Raw genomic sequence first — 19,694 nt, 5'->3', positions numbered from 1 at the left:
ATCCAGTAGGCTATACTGCATGAATAGTGTTGCAGTTGTTGAATTTCTGTCTTCTGTCGTTTTGCAGGTCGATCCAAAGTAGACGAAGACAAGGGAAAACATGAAGTTTCAGAGGCCGAAACATGCATATAAAGCTCTTCATGATGCAGCACCCCGAAACATGAATATAAAGCTCTTCATGATGCAGCACCCCAAAATATGTATATAAAGCTCTTCATGATGTACCACCCATAGATATTTGAAAGCTAGATACCGCATTGTCCGTTGAGTTCTATTAGGTAGCATCGTAAGCGTGGCTGCAATATTGCTGGGGCAACTATTTTACTGTCTATGGGCAACACTTGCCAGGAATCAGAGACATCTGTCTGATTTTCAATCAGAGACACGTTTCTCCATCGGCCTCCAGTGATTGTTGCCCCCACCAAGATGGCGTCGCTATTTACGTACGCTCTGGAGCCCAATGCATTATCTAGCTTTCTAATATCTATGGTAGCATCTCGAGACATGTATATAAAGCTCTTCATGACTTAACACCCACTTACATTGTGGACTCTGTCTTTTTATGTCCCTTAAGATACCTCTTAGATAACTAAACATATATTTTAGCCAATTAGTAATATTTTACTCTTTTCATTGTTTCTTATCTATGTTTTTATTAATTTTATTATTTCATATCTTAGTTATTGTTTTTCAAAGTGGTTTATTATTTTATTTGAATTTGATAAAATATAAGGAGGGTTCACATTTGTTTATTGCTCTTGTTTCACAGAACTTTCGTATTTTTAAGTATTAAGATATTTACTTTGGAGCATTTGTTACATTTGCTAGATTTATCATAGTTTAAAATGTAAGTCAAGGCAAACATGTATTTTGGCATTTGCCTGGTATGTTATTTTAGTAATGACAATAACTGCGCTGCAAATAACATGTTGCAAAAAAATAGCAAAATATGAAGTTACTCACTACAATTTTTTTACTCTCACTCCAGTATGTATTTGTATTTGTGTGAGTACTAGAACTTCTACTTGAGCCATTATAATAATAAAGTAACATGACTTTTACTTGAGTGCTGTTTGTTTACTCCACCAGTGGATGTTCTAAAGCAGTGTTTCGTAACTGGTGGGTCGGGACCCAAAAAGTGGGTCGCGGAGCTTGTGGTTAAAAATAAATAAAAAGATCGCCAATTTAAAATGCTACCTTATCAGATATAATATTGGACCTTTATTTTTGATAAACTTTATTCGTAGCCTATATCAGTCATTGCCATGGAAATAAACAAGTGGTAAACGCAAGTAGGCTGCTACTCTGAATATCTGATGTAGGCAAGGATATGGATTCACTTAAATTGAGTGTAGGTATCAATGGGCTATAGTCTAGTCAAAGGAGATAGTGAAAGCAGGAGGAGTATGTGAAGGTAGAAGAAGGGAAATGGAAGAGCAGTGATTGTTTGACTGATTGATTGTTGTGAAGTTGTTTCAATCATCCCGGCTCTCCCTATCTATCATAATATAATCCCTATAATCGTAATTCTATATTGTGCCACCTTTAACTGTGTGTTAGTGTCTGGTTAGTGCAATGCTGCCCTCTAGTGACAGTAAGGCACTTTGCTTTATTGGTGACTTGTTCATGTCTGAAGCAACGCATTTGCTTCTCCTGCTGTCAGGGAAAAAAAAAAAAAAAAAACTAGGCTAAGTTTCCCCAATCAGAAATACTTGTTAATTTGGTGTCATCAACTATATAGACACAGCCCATTCAGCACACATACGTCTCCAAGACAGCTTAATTACTGCCTCCTCCTCCATCCAGCCTTACTGCAGATACCCTCGCCTCATTTTTTACAAACAAAGTGGCGGCAATCAGCAGTCAATTCTCTACATGCCCACTCAACGCATCTGACTCAGATACCGCACTCCTACAACCTCTAGGGACTGCTGGAACATCTTTTTCAGCATTCACGCCTCTCTCCGAGAGTGAAGTGTCCAGACTCCTGACATGCAGCCGTCCTACCACATGCTCGCTGGACCCTATACCTACGAGCCTACTTCAGTCCATCAGCCCGACCATCGCTCCAGCTATCACACATGTGATCAATGCCTCGCTAACCTCTGGCACATTTCCAACACCGTTACTTAAGAAAGCTTCTCTCAACCCTGCTCAAGTCGAGAACTACCGCCCTGTCTCACTACTGCCTTTCCTATCCAAAGGCATTGAACGAGCAGTCTCCAAACAGGTCTCTGACTTCCTTTCACAGAACAACCTTCTGGATCCAAATCAGTCTGGGTTCAAAAGCGGCCACTCTACCGAAACGGCTCTGCTGTCTGTAACAGAAGCCTTAAAAGAAGCCAGGGCGACCGCTCGGTCATCAGTACTCATTCTGCTTGACTTATCGGCTGCCTTTGACACGGTTAATCACCGTATCCTTCTCTCTATACTCGCTGACATGGGAATCTCGGTTCTGCTCTCTCCTGGTTTGAATCCTACAGGACGCTCGTTTAACGTATCATGGCTTGGTCAGCTATCCGCACCTCACCATCTCACCACAGGGGTCCCCCCAGGGCTCAGTGCTGGGCGCCCTCCTCTCTGCTATCTACACCACCTCCTTGGGACAGATTATCCGTTCGCACGGCTTCTCATACCACTGCTATGCAGACGACAAACAGCTCTATCTGTCCTTTCCACCTGACGACCCCTGGTTTCAGCACGGATCTCGGATTGCCTTTCAGACATAGCTACATGGATGAAGGCACACCACCTCCAGCTGAACCTCTCAAAAGACTGAACTGCTGGTCATCCCAGCTAAACCTACCATACACCGACATCAACATCAAATTTGACTCCCTGTCTGTTTTACCGACCAGGACTGCAAGAAATCTAGGAGTTGTTCTTGACAACCAACTAAACTTCTCAGATCATGTTGCCTCAGTAAGCCGGTCATGCCGTTTCAAGACTCTACAACATCACGGAAAATCAGGACTTACTTGACTCAAGATGCTACCCAACTTCTGGTTCAGGCAATAGTCATCTCACGACTCGACTACTGCAATGCCCTCCTGACAGGTCTCCCAGCCTGCGCCCAGTGAAACTACTTCAGATGATCCAGAACGCGGCGGCGCCTGGTCTACAACCAACCCAAAAGGGCACATGTTACCCGTTGCTCATCCAGCTACACTGGCTACCTATGGCGGCCCGCATCAAATTCAAGTCTCTAACGCTTGCCTACAAAGTAGTCTCGGTTCTGCTCCCACCTACTTGAATGCCCTCATACAGACTTACACTACCTCCAGACCGCTGCGCTCCTCTGACGAACGACGTCTAGCTCTACCACCGGTACGCTCAAGCCAATCCAAACTTTTTCTCATCTGTTGTTCCTCGTTGGTGGAACACACTTCCAGTTCCTACAAGGGCAGGGACATCCTTTTCCACTTTCAAAAAACTCCTGAAGACCCAGCTCTTTAGAGAACATCTACTCTCATAGCAACACTTACAACAAGTCTTACTGATCTTAGCACTCACCAGCCGTTTTAAACTGACAAGTAACTGTTAAAAACAGCACTCACCGACGCACTTATTCTTACTGTACTCTAATGTTCTTTTAAACTGTCCTAAAATTGTGAGAATTGTTCTAAAACTTACTGTTTACCATGTTGTTAGTCGCTTTGGTTAAAAAGCGTCAGCTAAATGTAATGTAATGTAATGTAATGTAATGTAAAATCGCCATTTAGAACGTCTTATTTGACCTGATCTTTACAAACGGCATTTCACTGTCACTGTGTAGTGCTACATCTACCGCATTCCATTTAGAACATCTTATTTTGATCTTACACGGCGGCGTCAAGACTTGAGTTCTACATCTGAGAAGTAATATTTCCAGCATGAACTCAAATAGAACGCTTATGAGCGCTCATGCAATGTGCCCCACTAACACAGAACGTGTGCGTCCCTGCAGCAAGTGAAACTGGAGGTAACGTGGGCTAGAAGCAACAATAGTTTAAACAACAACGTGGCTTCCTGTAACTATCAATGGAAAAACCATAGAAACTGCTAATCATAATCTTTAAATTGACATTAATTAAGCTGGCTATATGCAACACAATTTATTTATATTCCCTTTGCATATGTTTGGGTAGACTTCAAACGTTTTTGAATTTGAGCTTACAGTTCTGTCACTATTATGTGTCCTTTACATTTATTTAATAGGTATTAGTGATACCTCGAAATTAGGCTGTTGTCTGTTAGGCAATTTATTGTAGCCTGCTAACCCATATGCACAAAAAAATATTTCTGAAATTATTTCTTGATTTATAACATGAGATATGTCTCCATGTAGGGTAGTGTCAAATAGTGAAGTGATAGCAGGTCATGTAGGCCTACATGTCACATGAGCCACGCATAGGCGCTGCTTCTTCTGTCCCTCCCAAACTGCATTAAAATGGTGTGTTTAGCAATCAGAATCTCATTTTTTTTCGGGGGAGAAACTCCCGGACACCAATATAGTCCGCACCCCTCTTAGAAAATACTTACAACGTCCCTGTCCCACAACCCCCACACTTTTAAAAAGCTTGATGCGCCTCTGTGCTCTGTGTTCCGATTTTAAACCCGCTTGACTTGCTGAATCTCAATTCAATCAGACACATAGCCAGGTGTTAAATGTTTTTTTTTTCCAGTTACATTATGGTCATACACAGTAAAAAGCGATGCTTTTGTGTTCCCCTTTGTGTTTTTTTTATACACCACTTGGAGTCATTGGTTTCATTTATCACATTTCATAATCACTGATCACTACTAAAATTCTTTAGAGGAAACAAATTCAGAGAATTTGTACAGTTATAACATTGTAAAGTTCTAAAAATATAATAATAATAAAAGCTCTGCACAACATCTTTGGGCTGTGATCTTGTCACAGGTTAGTTACATATACACACTTTATTATGCATTTGTGTCCTATCCTTGTCTTGAGAGGCAAACTGATCTTATATTGAGATGTCTAAACACTTACTTAATAAAAGTAAGTGATATGTGACCCTGTTTAGATCTCACCATTAGATCACAGTGTTAGAAGTTTAGAAAGAAAAAAGTATTTTAAATATAGGTAAATGCTTGCTGGATTGTAAAAATACTGGCAATGATGTGAAACATTAAACACGGTAACCCTTACAGAAATGTCAGGTTTCTGGCGAACAGTTGCGGTTACCTTTTGGCAATGTTACAGCAAATCTGCAGCAATGTCATATGCAAATTAGGTTTGTCATCAGAAGTTCATTGGAAGTATTGGCCAAGTGTGGTGGCAAATCACCGGCAAACAGATTTGCCACTAGTGGCAAACTTCTCATCGCCAGAACTTTGTTGGAAGTTTGCCTGTAGCGGCCAACATTAGCAAACTTCTGGCAATATTTTCTAGTGAACTCATTTGTTTCCCACAAAATCACCCACAAGTTTGCTGCAAATCTGCCCCAAACATTTCATTTTTGTAAGGGAATGGACAAATAATGTCAACCAGGTCCAACAGCATGTTCTCGATTTAAACAAATACAAATATATATGGCTGCTAATTAAGTATATCACAATGTGTGTGTATAAATGGATATAAAATACGGGTCAATAAATGTCTCAAAGGCAAACAGTTTATTTATCAAACAACAAAATGATATTGCACATCAGAGGACACTGCACTGCTCATGATTAGAGTTTGAAGAAGACCTCTGCTTTGCCATCCTCTCTGGCATCAAAGAACTGGGAGTAATCCTGTAAGACAAATGATAGACAATTACCAAAAGGAAGACAACAGAGTTTTATCACTGATATTGAAAGGATGTGACTGGTAATTTTTACCACTTTTTTTTTTTAATTATTGTTAATGTTTTTTTTTTTTTTTCAAAACACGACTTTCTTAAAATAGAAAAATAATTCTGCTGGTGAAATTTTGGGTTTAAATTCCAATGGTCAAAATGGCTGCCTTGGTAGTAGTAGTTTTGAAATCCTTGGCAGCTCTAGTGTTAAACAAATACTAATTATCAAAAGCATGCCTAAACAAGTTGAAGATAAAATGTCCAGGCATGCAAGTGAAAGATGATTTGCAGCACCACTGAATACTCTTGTATATACTGTACTGTATATTACAATACATTGCAATGTATTCAGTTTTATAGACCAAGTATACTTGCATATACTGTACAAGGACCTCTGCATTTATCCCATCAGTGAATTAGTGAAACACACAGAGCACACAGTGAACACACAGTGAGGTGAAGCGCACACTAACCCAGAGCAGTGAGCTGCCTTACAGTGGCGCTCGGGGAGCAGTGAGGGGTTAGGTGCCTTGCTCAAGGGCACTTCAGCCATGGATGTGGGCATGGGAGAGCAGTGCTCAACCACTTCCCCCACCCACATTTTTCCTACTGGTCGGGATCCAACCAGCAACCCTTCGGTTACAAGCCCGAAGCCCTAGCCAATAGGCCACGGTGGCCCCCTATTGATTACATTTGAATGCATTTGTTGTTATTCTACTATTGTCTTGATGGCAAATTGCTTATTAACAGGCTGTGTGTTTTTTTGTTTTGTTTTTTTAATCCAGAAAAATGCATAGGCATCACTGTAATTAAGCAGCAGTTAGGATGTAATGATATACTTTTCAAGTCACTCTATTAATGAGTCACGCCTACTGAGAGAGGCCAACACTTGTCAGGATGGCTCTCAGGTTTAACAGAGGGAGTGTTACAGTGAGAGAGGGTCCCGCCCTGAGGGATCTGGCATCATGTCTTAAAGGGAAAGTCATCACGTATGAAAGGTAAGGTAAGGCCACATTCCACACACACTCAAAGAGCCGTGTGGTGTGCTGGGAGTGTCCTGCTGTGCTAGAATTCCAGATACACCTGAATGGTGAGAATGACTGGTGATTATGTCTATATGTGTGTGTGTGTGTGTGTGTGTGTGTGTGTGTGTGTGTGTGTGTGTGTGTGTGTGTGTGTGTGTTTGTGTGTGTGTGGGTGTGTGTGCAAAGTGTGTGTGTGTGTGTGTGTGTGTGTGTGTGTGTGTGTGTGTGTGTTTACTGAACTGCACTGGGTGTGTGTGTGCACTATATAATGGTATTTGCTGTATGGGGTGTGGGCCTGTTTAAGTTATCACCTGATCACAGACTCTGTACATATGATGTAAGCCAAACAAGAAGAACCAGCCGCACGTTGCTTCCACTCATACACTCTAATGCAGTGAGATGATGAGGGAGCCGATCTCATCTAATGCAGTGAGACGATGAGGGAGCTGATCTCATCTAATGCAGTGAGACGATGAGAGAGCCGATCTCATCTAATGCAGTGAGACAATGAGGGAGCTGATCTCATCTAATGCAGATCTCATCTAATGCAGTGAGACAATGAGGGAGCTGATCTCATCTAATGCAGTGAGACAATGAGGGAGCTGATCTCATGTAGTGCAGATCTCATCTAATGCAGTGAGACAATGAGGGAGCTGATCTCATGTAATGCAGTGAGACGATGAGGGAGCTGATCTCATCTAATGCAGTGAGACGATGAGGGAGCTGATCTCATCTAATGCAGATCTCATCTAATGCAGTGAGACAATGAGGGAGCTGATCTCATCTAATGCAGATCTCATGAAGTAATACAGTGAGACGATGAGAGAGCTGATCTCATCTAATGCAGTGAGACGATATGGGAGATGATCTCATCTAATGCAGTGAAACAATGAGGGAGCTGATCTCATTGTGACTTCGATGCCTTCAGTACAATAACAAACTTGACTCGTCCTTCTGACAAGGATGCTCTTGCCCTTGAGTGAGAGTAAGACAGGAAATGAGGCGATACTGGAGTAGTGGGTTAAGCCATGATTGTGCCCAAATATGGCACATTTGATTTTCTCCAAGAACACATTCCTGTGCATGCCCATAACAGTGTTTGCATGGTTGTGGTTGCTATGCTACAATGTAGGTAACAGAATAATTCCATGACTGACTGGCATTTGCCGAGCATTTTTAGATGGATGTGGACCTGACCGTAGCTTGACTGCAACCCTCTACAGCACCAAGCTGCCTGACCTTTGACCTTATGTTTGCTATAAGCAGCAGTAGTGTAGTCAGGTGGTTGGGGGTCAGGGGGTACTCACCCCGCAGTAGGCATCCCCGTTGAAGACCTGTGGGGGCATGGCGGTCGGGTTTCCCACCCGCTTCCTCATCTCATCCTTTATACTGGTGTCCTGTGTGATGTCCACGGCCTTGTACATGATCTGCTTGGCGTCCAGATATTGGAAGATCTCCGACTGCTGCTGCTTCAGCTGGAAGGTGGAGGAATGATGATAGTCACATTAGAAGAGAGGAGGGGGGTGGAGGAGGGATGAAAATAGTCACATTAGAAGAGAGGGGAGGTGGAGGAGGGATGATAGTCACATTAAGAGAGGAGGGGAAGGTGGAGGAATGATGATAGTCACATTAGAAGAGAGGAGGGGGTGGAGGAGGAATGATGATAGTCACATTAGAAGAGAGGAGGGGGTGGAGGAGGGATGATGATAGTCACATTAGAAGAGAGGAGGGGAAGGTGGAGGAATGATGATAGTCACATTAGAAGAGAGGAGGGGGAGGAGGAGGAGGGATGGCAGCAGTCACATACAATTATTGGTAGTTGAAATGATGGGGGGAAAATCTTATGATAAATTATCAACAGCACAATGTATAAGGGAGGCATATCTTGTATTGACAAGAAAAAGACTACAAGACTATTTATACTTCACAACATGCTTTCAGTGGTTTGTTGTGAGTCATTCTGACAGGACATAAAAACAACACATACGAGATAAAATAAATAAATCTAAATATAATATAAAATAAATAACACGTACGAGAACAACTTCGATTGATTGAGTGTTGAGTTTGATACCAGGTGAAACAGCTAAGAGAGTGAGCCTTAAGGCAGTATTGACAAGCACACAGCTAAGAGCAGTGTTTCCCACAGAATTGAATTCTATTTGTGGTGGTAAGTTTGCAGAATTAACTTGAATGCAACAGTTTTTAACAAATTAGTGCAGAGTGGTTATGATGCTAACCAGATTTAAGTACAATTTAGTAAAACCTGGAAAATCATTGTGTGGTGGTCAATATTGATATTGTGGTGGGTGGTGTGGTGTTGCACAGAGGGGTGTTGCTTGACTACACTGGGAGAGCTCTTTGAAAGGTATTACTGAGCCAGTGAGCCAGTTAAGTGGCTGAGAGTCAGGTGTTTGTATGTATGTCTGTCTCCCAACCACTAGACAAGTAAAACACACAACCTCCCTATCCAAAAGACACCCAGTGAACCACTCCTACAGTCTAGACAGTTTGGGGCACACCTATCAGACAGATTGGAGTGAAGGAAAATGAGTTGGGTAGCCCAAGGGGGTGATTTTATCATCAGGCATCATCAGGGCAGCTACAATCCAGTTTGAGTCAATCATTCAAGCACAACACAAACTGTACAGCTGCCATACACTCTTAAAAGAATGTGTTGAACATAACACAACTTGTGTTGTTTTTAACCCATATCTATGTCCAGATATAGGGACAACACAATTTGTGTTGTTTCTAACACTTTGCTTTTGTTATACTGTGTACACTCTTGTGTACAAACAAATGTGTTGAAAATAACACCACTTGTGTTGTTTTTAACATGTCTCTATGTCCAGCTTGTGTTGTGTCTAACACATTCGTTTTAAGAGTGCATATAAAAAGCAAGATGCATCAAGTCAGTCCTTGAACTTGGCCTGAAGTAGGCTGAAATGGCATCAACCCCCTTTCATGTGGTTTACATGATGGGTGTGCACAAACAGCAGCCAGAATTATGAGGTATTTCAACCTGGTCATTTGACAATGCTATAGGGTTGGGCAAACACAGACTATCTTTTACAAGCAATCCCTCCTCTAGCTATCTGTTTTGCGGATCCATTAAAAGATGCATCTAGCCTCTATGTTCAGGCTGGACAACATACTGAAAAAAATGAGCACTTAAAACATTTATGGGCTCTTTAAAATGTTGATGGTTCTATGTAAGACCTTTACTATAGCCTACAAAGTAGCACATGGAGCAAAAACAGTTTTTCTACACATAACCAGGGCCATAAAATGCCCTGTACCTGCACCTGAGAGAATATGCCCCACAGCAAGCCATGTAAATCTGCTGTGACAAATGTAAGCATTAATGACTAGCTATCACAAGACTTGGCTCATGCAAGCAGGGACACCCATCCATCCATCTCTCTTTAGAGGTTCCTGAACATCCTAATCAGAGTCAAATAGAGTTGTAGATTGTTTGTTTCCCTATTAATTATTGGCACTCATCTTTAAAGAAGTTCAGTTCAATCACCCACTCAAAAATGATGTAGGGGGAAAATATTTTTGACTTAAACAACCTACCACTACCAGAGCAGTGACTATACAGTACATGCAGGAAAAAATGTAAGAAGGAGACATCCGAGTCATCTTTTAGGAAAGAGTGGCTCACCAATACTGAGAGCCTGAATGAACTGACTGTGAATAAACATCTTGTTGTGTAGCAAGTGGCCACACAGCCTTACTGAAACACACAGAAAAATGACATGAACAAACAAATAAATAACTGAACAAACAGCTGAGTTACAGACCTCCCTGGAGCCACTGACGCTGCTGAAGTAGATTGTGAGAACCATGTTTGTAGAGGAGTTTCAGGACGACTAGTGCAGAGTTTCAAGATTCAGTGCAGCTTTAGGCTGGTTGGAATGGGATGGCGTGTGCTGAGGTGTGTAAGTGTGTGTGTGTGTGTGTGTGTGTGTGTGTGTGTGTGTGTGTGTGTGTGAGTGGGAGCAGCAGCCAGGTGAGCAGGTTTTGACATGGCTCACTTGGGAGGCCACACCCCCACACAACTTGCAAGATCCTTCTTTGGTTATACCTCAAGGATAGCTAGGCTACAGCACACACACACACACACACACACACACACACACAGAGAGAGACATGTCTGAGCTTGGCGTATGAGAATGTAAGACTGCATAGGTGTGGACTCAATTGTTTTCCCAAAAGTTACAGATGTATACTCACTTCAGCTAATTAAATTACCTTGAAAAGTCACTGGTAATTCATTTCTTGACAGTAAAAAAAAAAAAAAAAAACTAATTGGGCCCTTGCACTCATCTGGTTTTAGACAGAAGGCCTTGTCTGCTGTAACTTTGTTTAGGTTCTAAGCACTCAAGCATAACTTGACTCAATTAACTGTGTATGTTGGAAGATATTTTGATGGTGACAGACTCAGATAGATAGATAGATAGATAGATAGATATTTAATGATCCCCAAGGGGAATAGAAGATACTCTTTAAAGACCAAACAAATTTATCAGTATGATAAATAATAGTAAATAATTTATTGTTAATAATTGATCACTAAAATCTAGCAAATTGAATGATTCCCTAATAACAATGAATGGTCAAATATTTTTGGTGATTAATCTATGAATTGAAGCGGGCCTTTTCAATGGCTTATTATTGTTAAGAGCTTAAACAACAACAACAAAAAAGACTCTGTTGGATATATGTTGGAATTATTGCAACTTTGTAAGTGATTTCCCTGAATTCAATCATTTTATCATATAGTGCCTTTAAATGCCATTAAAAGTCACAAATTTGATTTAGAAAAGATATTCCATATTCAATCCATATTTTTTACAAGAGCAGAACATTGGCCCATGGACGCAGAATACCTATACGATAGCATTGATCTAAAAGGATAAACACGTAATAAATTAAGTTTACAATTATTTACATTACATTTACCACAATAGGAGTGCATAAATTCGTTCATAAGATATGTCATTTGAGTTCTAGCAGAGAATGTCTAATAAGACGGGCTCTGGTTCTAGTAATACTCTTCTACAGGCAATGCACTGGGCAGCTCAATGACTCAGGGGCCCTTTGACTAATAAAGCAATGTTGTCGCTTTGATGACGTCCTCTTTACCCGCTGTCAGAGATAGGATTGGGTGAGTTTTCCATACCTCCAGGACAATCTATTGAAAATATTAACCATCTTAGTGCTTAGTAACTTCAAATTGAACTTTATACCATGAGTGATAACATATCTATCATATTTTGTGACTATTGCAGAATTTTAAGTCCACCATCCATCACAAATCTACAATGGCCGAGGAAGGGTAAGCGTGACCAAAATCGCCGTAGACTACTACATAGATTACTACACAGAAGTACAACATTAGATTGTTGCTGCAGGTTTTACTCAATTAATGCGTGTGTTTCATAAAATATGAACACGTATTGAATGTATATTAGCTCATTTAAGCAGACATGTAACCTTAAAGTTGAAACCGGTGTCTGTATGTTCCGAACCGAGGATGGAAGCCACTCGTTGCTCCATTGGGATGTTGCGTGCTACCTAATTTACCCGCTTATTTGTCATTGATGTGACGTTGGTCGAATGTTTGTGCTATGCAAACCCCGTACATCTTTGAGGTTTCTTTCTTGTGGTGTATTCTTTTCTTCTAATTGGAACACATACAGAAGCTGCTCAATAGTGTTTATTTGAGATGTTAGCCAGTAAGCTAACCCAATGTGGAAAGTGAACATTGGCCTCTTGGAAGTTTACATCGCTCAGCCCCGGCATTGATGTGATGATTTTCATTCTTTAGTCGGATACCCCTTCACTCTTAATCATGAGTGAGATACGCAATCTGAAATGCCGAGGCCTAAATAGTCTTAGTATGTCCAATTCGCCTAGGCAAACATTATGGTAATGTGTTGCTTCCATCTCGCGTGTTTCATACAGCATCGCTGCCGGAGGTGTGATGGATGTCAACACCGCTCTGCCCGAGGTGCTCAAGACCGCCCTCATCCACGACGGGCTGGCGCGTGGAATCCGCGAGGCCGCCAAGGCTCTCGACAAGTGAGTGTTCCTGAAGTTACACCTTTCTATAGGATAAATGTCTGAAGGAAATGCAGTATCACTGATGATGATCTGGCTCCCTCTACTGAAGTCTCTGAGGATAATTGCCATTGTTACCCAATATTTGTCTGAGATACTGAAAGTTTAACAGCATTGACACCACTATGGTGGTTGCAAGTTCTGATGGGTCTGTTTGAATGGCTTCCAGGCGCCAGGCTCACCTCTGCGTCCTGGCATCCAACTGTGACGAGCCCATGTATGTCAAACTGGTGGAAGCCCTCTGTGCTGAGCACCAGATCAACCTCATCAAGGTACGTTTCAGCATATCACAATGCTTAGTCCACAGGCAGTGTGTCTGAATACAGGCGTGGCCCAGACAAGATTTGTGGGTATACATGGTTGTTAAGAAAATTTGACAAATGTTTTTGCCTTAAACTCTGCTGTCGGAATAGTATTTCTGTGGTAACATTAGTTTGAATGTAGTTAGCTGTATGTGTTTGCCTGATTTTGGCGTATTCACTCATGTTTAAATGTTGAAGGATTGTATTGTTCCATCTTGACTTTTAATATTGTGCACTTAAGCAATTTAGGTTTACAGAGATTTACTTTGTTGTGCAACCTATAGTCCTTAGTCCTTTTGCAAATGCTGTAGTCTGACATGGTGATTCAATTCAGTTCTGGCTTTTGTGAGGAAGGCTCTCTTGCTGTGTCGGTGATGATAACTTGGCTCCCTCTACTGAGACCCAGTGAGGATAAACGCCACATGTTACCCAATTCTTACTGAGATGCAGCCAGATGAACCTGGGAACTAATTTGAGGCTTGGTGTGCTCAAGGCATGGCGTTTGCAACGGTTGTAAAGAGTGTAAATTAGATACAATATACGATCGTTGTGCTTATGTCCTCGCTCTTGAATCTGCTGGCTGCGTGTGTGCCCTAGTGTAATGCTTTCTTTATGTGCATTTGCCAGGTCGACGACAACAAGAAGCTCGGCGAGTGGGTTGGTCTGTGCAAGATCGACCGTGAGGGCAAACCCAGAAAGGTGGTGGGCTGCAGCTGTGTGGTCGTCAAGGTGAGTTGCATTGTGTGAAGTGGTGCTGAAGCTGACATGGTGACTCAATTCAGTTCTGGCTTTTGTGAGGAAGGCTCTCTTGCTGTGTCGGTGACGATAACTTGGCTCCCTCTACTGAGACTCAGTGAGGATAAACGCCACATGTTACCCAAATCTTACTGAGATGCAGCCGGATGAACCTGGTAACTGATTTGAGGCTTGTTGCTCAAGGCATGGTGTTTGCAACGGTTGCAGTCAGTGAATCTAGCAAAAAGGTTGTTGCTGTCTGTGTCTGAACAGTGAAGTTACTCGGGAAACAATGCTTTGATTGGCTGGAATGGAGTACAGCTCGGTCCAAATCCCTTTGCGTTCCTGTGACGTGTAGGAACGCCTTTGATTTGAGTGCACACGCACAGCATGGACAGCAGGAGCACCAGGGGTTTGATCAGGGTGTGTGTGTGATAGTTTTGAATTGTGAGCTGCACCTTTTAAAGGTTTGTGTTCTTCTGTGCGCTGAATGTTTCTGTCTCGGCTCATCTGTACTGGGGGTTGACGTAGAGAAGGGTAATGATGTAAAGGGAGTTTTGGAGCTTCAGGGTTCCTGGCCAGTGCAGAGTGGTTGCAGAACCGGGTACTACTAACGAGGTTTTAGCAGGGCTCGAAATTAACAATGTCCTGGGGACCATTAAAAAATGCCTTCTTGACACAATAGAATGATGTCTGGGACAGGAGAAAAATGGCAGCAAATTTTAAAATAGGTACTTTTTTACTAAACTGTTCACATGAATCTAGAACGTGTCTTGTCTGAATAAAATGAAACAAAATTTGACCTGGCGTAAAGGGCAGATGGCAAAAGCAGCGTTAGCCAGCTGAACTATAAAGAAGCGGTTTTATACATGCAGCCTTACAACACTGTTTACTGCGCTTCGAATCACTGTAGGCTACAATGGTACATTTACAATACAAGATATCCAAATGGGATAGGTGCTTGTGTTTCCTTGGGAATCCGCCGTCTTGGTTTTGTATAAAAAAATAAATATTAAGTGACACATACGCTGACACAAACATAGGGCATGGGCGGTAGGCCTAATAGGTCACTTTCCGATATAGGTTAACTAGCAGGCAGGTAGGCTAGGAAATGGCATTTGTTTTCATGACATTTCGAACATTTTTGACTGATCCTGTAGTGTGTAGGTCTAAGGTTACACTGGTGTTCTATAAAAAAGAGATGACAGTCCGACTAAAACACTGCGTGTTTTCTGTCAGTGACAGACGAAACGTCACCAATAGCCTACCATGCTGAGCTAAATGGATTACTGCAACTGCGATTTTACAAAACGATATTGTTGCAAGGTAGCATATAAGTATGAAAACGGTTATTTAAGTTAGCATTTGACATTTTGTTGTGGCAGTTCTAAGCAAGTTAATTTCGAGCCCTGGGTTGGAGAAGGCCTTAGAATGGGCCTCCTGCCCGTGTCACTTTGGACTCTTGTCATCTCGCACACATACACACTGCTTGCCTGTTTACTAGGATGCGTGGATGTCTTGTGACATGTATACAGGATGAGGTGACTTTGGCTTACAGTTATGGTGTGTTGGTATAGGAAGGCGTACGAGAAGGGGCGGGATATGTATAGACTACTGCCATATTGGTGTTACAAACTAACCCTGTGCATTTCTGTGGAGGATTCTTTGAGTGTCTCATTAGGTAGTCTCTGGTTTTGGTACTCTGCTCCCATGTTGGAAGCACTGAGTGTCTGCTTACCAGCAGGAGTAGTGTTGTACTAGCATGAGCACTCTGAAATGGTGTTCTTGCGGTGTGAGCATCTGTACTGCAGGGCTGGGACCAAGTAGTAGAAATAGAGTGGATTTTATTGCATGTGATGTCAGCACTTGACCTTTGCTGCTGCCTGACTTGAGAAGCTCTGTGAAAATGTGGTGTTTTGAAGTCCAGAATACAGGCTTGCACATGAATGTTTATGGATTTAACATTGATTGTGGCTTCATGTCTCTTAACACTTCTGTGCTTTTTCCTTTGCAGGACTACGGCAAAGAGTCTCAGGCCAAGGACGTCATTGAGGAGTACTTCAAGTCCAAGAAGTAAAGCGCAGAATAAAAAGCCTTTTTGAAGTGAAACGACTTCTGCTTGTCTGGTGTGGTGTTTTACCTCTTTGGAACATGGATGTGATCACTAGTATTATTGTGACTTTGTGCACAGAGTACGTTAGAATATGATTTGAGGGGGTGCACAAGAGTATCTTTTAAAGGTGATGCATGTGGCAGTGCTTTGAGCAATATTGCCGGGCAACCGCATAACCAGTCTTCTGAATGGTTTATCATGACAATTTGCCTACTGGCGATTTAAAGATGTAAAGAGTTGTCAATCGATAACAATGGGAACAGCAGAACCATCAATTAAGAAATACTGAGGGGTTTGCACATGGTATGTCTGCTTAAGGCTTACTTGTATCTGGATGGATGCCCGTTGGGAGTAAGTACAGACAACAGTGGGAGACCGATTGAGGATGTGTGAATTAACCTCTTAGATCAAAATAGTAAATGTGTATGGTGTAGAAATTGCAAGGGGATGTATCCAAAGCAGCAGTAGGGTGTTCTCATCTGAAAATGGGCATGCTGCCTTAAAGGTGTACTTGGTAATCATATGCTATTCAACTCCATAACACAAGTCATTGGAGTTTCTCTGGGAATACTGAAGGGAGGGGTGAGCTACCCTTGCTGTGGTTTTGGTCCTTGTTTAAAATATGTTTGCTCTGGACAAACATGTCTGCTAAGAAATGTAAATGTATTTGAATGAATGCAACATGCATAATTGCTTACTGCGCCTTAGTCATGCCAAATTGTCACTACTGACAATAGCTTGCTGACTGGTATCTTGTGGACATGTTTCACCACAGAACTATCTGGCACATTGCCCTAGAGTCAAGTGGAAGAATGATGTACATCTGTCCATAAGGTATACACACCAACACGTGGCTGTAGGCTATGTTTTATGTGCATATGTAGGGCAAACGACTTCCAAGTCCTTGGAAGAGATGCCTGCTGACTAAGGCAACACATTTTTATAAGGAGACTTCAAAAATGAGTTCCTAATGTGAAACAATTGTGGCTTTTCACATCCTGCCAGTTAAAGTCTGGTTTATGATTCCCAGATCTGCTTCAGTAATGTGGCTGGTATGGAAGAGGCATCGCTGGGTTCTGGTCTCATATGGCACTAAGGGTTTATATGCTAAAGTAAATTACCCCGGTAATCCAGAGTTCTCACGGGAGCACAATTTGAATTTGCTCAGCGTGTCATTCTGGCAATGAGTAATGATGCTCATTACTACACATGTCCCTTGTATACCAATCACATCGGTGTATCTGATATCAGAGGCGAACTAAACAGGTGAGTCGTAGTGCTATCCAATTGTGTCAAAGTCCGGAATCAGTCGGTAAACATTGGTCATATAGTGTTGGCCAATTGCGTGCATTGAGATTTTCAAATGCATGCTTGGTGCCGCCCTACGAGTTGGGCCATTACATTATTCATGGCCAGACCCTTAATCTTTCGGATTTGGGTCTGGAATCTCCAGGCTAGAAGTAAATGGTGATATGTGACAAAATGAATAGTTCGGCAGTTGGTGCATGTATGCATATTACTACACCATTTTAGGGTTTGATGTATACGTGTGATATACCATGCTCCACTCTTACTCTTTACATAATTAGACTTCTATCATCACAGTTAAAGAGGTGTGTTTGTGTGTGTGTGTGTTTTAAACTCAGCCATTCATTGGGTGTTTGGGAATAATCTATCAGGACCCCGTGCAATGATTTTTTTAACGTTTGTAATTTATCTACATACATATTTAAAATAAACAAAAATTACATTGAAACACACAAACACATCTTTTTTATATAAGGCACAACAAATCATTATGCACATTCTTCTTTGCCAAAAACTTACAAAAACAAAGAGACAACAAAAGCCTTTCCAATATCAAACAACAAATATGTCCGTGTTTAAACTATTAACTGTAAAATAATTTACATGGGGTATGGGGTGTACACTAGATAGACACTCAGAGTGCAGGTTGTTGCTATGGAAGCAAGAAGAATGGGGAGGAGGGTTGTTATGGTTACAGTTTTAAGTCTTTTGCATTAAGGTTTAGGTCCTCCACGAGGGGAGGGAGAATCTCTTTTCATTTTTGTTTTTGTTTGTGAAACTCATAGTTTCTCCACTGTCCCACCTCACATTAGCTAAGAAGAGGAAAAACAACTAAATGAAAACTTTTTTGGGGGCTTACAGTAAGACCTTGTATAGTTTCACAAATAAAACCAGCATTCTCGCTCGCCGTCCTCGTCTTCTTAAGACAGTTCAGTTATTTATTTATTTATTTATTAAGCAACATTTTTTTCTTTTATAAAAGACAAAATGAAACAAACAAAAATTAGCAGTGTAATGTAGCTCCTTAAATAGATGTACAAAAAAAGAAGAAAGAAAGAAAAAAAAAACAAGAAAAAAAAAAGTGGTAGGTACAGTTCTGCAGTTTAGTTCTTTTCCCCCCCTTTACAGGTATTCGTATTCCAGTGCTTGATGTAGGGCCAGCAGGTCCGAGTGGCTCGATATCCTCCAGAACGGCATGTTGTGCTGTGACAGAAAATGATGTAAGAGTCAGGGTCAAAGGTCATGCGTAATGGACAAAAGCACAGCTTCTGTCTGCCTCCCATGTAAAAGACAGAGAGAGCGGAATGATCTAGATCGTTTAACAACAGTTGTTGCAGTAATGGTCATATTATGGCTGTTGATGGCGCAGTGACATTTTCGGGAAATGCATCTTTGAGTCAGCTCTACTGTGCCAGAACAGTATGGATTCAGTGTGGTTTTAAATGTTATTTGTAGGTTTGAAGAATGATAGCTTAATGTGATCCATGACAGACTTATTGTATATGTTTGAAAGTGTTACAGTGACAAGTATGAGTTGAATTTGTTTATTCTCCATGGGTCTGAGATCTTACCCATGATGTGATGGCAAATCCTGTCCTCTACTGTGCCAATAGTGTGTGTGTGTGTGTGTGTGTGTGTGTGTGTGTGTGTGGTGATGCTTATACACACAGAACATCTCAAAGCCCTGCACAAACGCCACCCCCCATGCAAGTTAGGCTAACTCTAGCACTCTTAGCTACGAACATGCAAGCCTACAGACAACAGACTCTTCAACTAATATGAAGAAAATAATCGTTTGGTCGACAGAGAAGCACACATATCAAGATGTCTTGATTTGTTTGTTTGCTTGTCATTTTGTTTGTATACACTGACAGCAAAACCAAAGAACACTGCACACACATCGTATACAAATCAATCAGCTGCTGAGGCACAGAAATCTCGCTGAAATGCTGAAATTAAAGTGCATCTTCAAGCTCAGGAATTGCTCAATACAGAACATGTAGACAGAGTATTTCATCATCATATACTGCTTTTACAGAGTCAAAAATACAGGACTAACTTTGAGGGCCCTAATTCAAATGACAGGCAAATTAAAGTCAGACAAAGTGTCTTGTGCGTGAATGAAAGCTATTGTATGGCACATAGGAGCATTGAGCTAACCCACCAGTGTTAGGGTCTTCCTCATGGTATTGAATAGTCAATACATTAACACTTCACCCATCATTTAAAGTAGGGCCCTAAATGTTTTTGGTCGAATGCCCACAAGGTCTGTATTGATTTTCTACAAACTCCT

General features: G+C 41.5%; 4 protein-coding genes and 4 non-coding genes across 13 annotated transcripts in view; 6 read left to right on the top strand and 2 right to left on the bottom strand.

Moving 5' to 3' along the window:
- LOC125298806 (Fc receptor-like protein 5) overlaps positions 1 to 1,061 on the top strand; it is a 31,802-nt gene extending 30,741 nt beyond the window's left edge. The window contains exon 10 of the mRNA XM_048249674.1: positions 68 to 1,061. Coding sequence (XP_048105631.1) covers positions 68 to 132 — 65 coding nt within the window. The 3' untranslated portion in view covers positions 133 to 1,061. The remainder of the gene's footprint in view (positions 1 to 67) is intronic.
- A 4,546-nt stretch (positions 1,062 to 5,607) lies between these two features.
- Positions 5,608 to 10,790, bottom strand: zgc:153284 (uncharacterized protein LOC751696 homolog). Its single transcript, XM_048250303.1, has 3 exons — positions 10,621 to 10,790; positions 8,119 to 8,286; positions 5,608 to 5,742 (listed from the first exon to the last, which is right to left on the bottom strand). The coding sequence occupies exons 1-3, from the start codon at positions 10,663 to 10,665 to the stop codon at positions 5,680 to 5,682; spliced, it is 276 nt and encodes a 91-aa protein (XP_048106260.1). The 5' UTR covers positions 10,666 to 10,790; the 3' UTR covers positions 5,608 to 5,679.
- Positions 10,791 to 11,916: 1,126 nt separating this feature from the next.
- rps12 (ribosomal protein S12) lies at positions 11,917 to 16,092 on the top strand. Its single transcript, XM_048250302.1, has 6 exons — positions 11,917 to 11,987; positions 12,112 to 12,158; positions 12,788 to 12,904; positions 13,113 to 13,215; positions 13,873 to 13,974; positions 15,995 to 16,092. Exons 2-6 carry the CDS (start codon positions 12,145 to 12,147, stop codon positions 16,055 to 16,057), a joined length of 399 nt encoding a protein of 132 aa, XP_048106259.1. The 5' UTR covers positions 11,917 to 11,987; positions 12,112 to 12,144; the 3' UTR covers positions 16,058 to 16,092.
- On the top strand, positions 12,622 to 12,701 carry LOC125299935. Its single transcript, XR_007194477.1, has one exon. It is a non-coding gene; the product is annotated as a small nucleolar RNA SNORD101 (small nucleolar RNA).
- On the top strand, positions 12,959 to 13,042 carry LOC125299951. The gene has a single exon (XR_007194492.1). It is a non-coding gene; the product is annotated as a small nucleolar RNA SNORD100 (small nucleolar RNA).
- On the top strand, positions 13,610 to 13,694 carry LOC125299952. Its single transcript, XR_007194493.1, has one exon. It is a non-coding gene; the product is annotated as a small nucleolar RNA SNORD100 (small nucleolar RNA).
- Positions 14,058 to 14,142, top strand: LOC125299953. The gene has a single exon (XR_007194494.1). It is a non-coding gene; the product is annotated as a small nucleolar RNA SNORD100 (small nucleolar RNA).
- Positions 16,093 to 17,784: 1,692 nt separating the features above from the next.
- The window catches only part of eya4 (EYA transcriptional coactivator and phosphatase 4), a 79,125-nt gene continuing 77,215 nt past the window's right edge, over positions 17,785 to 19,694 (bottom strand). For all 6 annotated transcript variants that reach the window (XM_048250289.1, XM_048250288.1, XM_048250290.1 and 3 more), the window contains one exon: positions 17,785 to 18,604. In XM_048250289.1, the coding sequence (XP_048106246.1) occupies positions 18,524 to 18,604 (81 nt within the window). In that variant the 3' untranslated portion in view covers positions 17,785 to 18,523. The remainder of the gene's footprint in view (positions 18,605 to 19,694) is intronic.

The sequence above is a fragment of the Alosa alosa genome, chromosome 8 (genome assembly GCF_017589495.1).
Source record: "Alosa alosa isolate M-15738 ecotype Scorff River chromosome 8, AALO_Geno_1.1, whole genome shotgun sequence".
Classification (NCBI taxonomy): Eukaryota; Metazoa; Chordata; class Actinopteri; order Clupeiformes; family Clupeidae; genus Alosa; species Alosa alosa.
The sequence above is the reverse complement of the archived record's forward strand: the minus strand, read 5'-3'. Positions and strand labels throughout refer to the sequence as shown.

Excerpts from the sequence above, each read along its gene's own strand:
- zgc:153284 (XM_048250303.1), bottom strand. The coding sequence starts at position 10,665 with ATGGTTCTCACAATCTACTTCAGCAGCGTCAGTGGCTCCAGGGAG. Across the intron at positions 8,287-10,620 it reads GCGTCAGTGGCTCCAGGGAG|CTGAAGCAGCAGCAGTCGGA; the intron begins GTCTGTAACTCA and ends TCCACCTTCCAG. Across the intron at positions 5,743-8,118 it reads ACGGGGATGCCTACTGCGGG|GATTACTCCCAGTTCTTTGA; the intron begins GTGAGTACCCCC and ends TTTGTCTTACAG.
- rps12 (XM_048250302.1), top strand. Across the intron at positions 12,905-13,112 it reads GCCGCCAAGGCTCTCGACAA|GCGCCAGGCTCACCTCTGCG; the intron begins GTGAGTGTTCCT and ends AATGGCTTCCAG. Across the intron at positions 13,975-15,994 it reads GCAGCTGTGTGGTCGTCAAG|GACTACGGCAAAGAGTCTCA; the intron begins GTGAGTTGCATT and ends TTTCCTTTGCAG.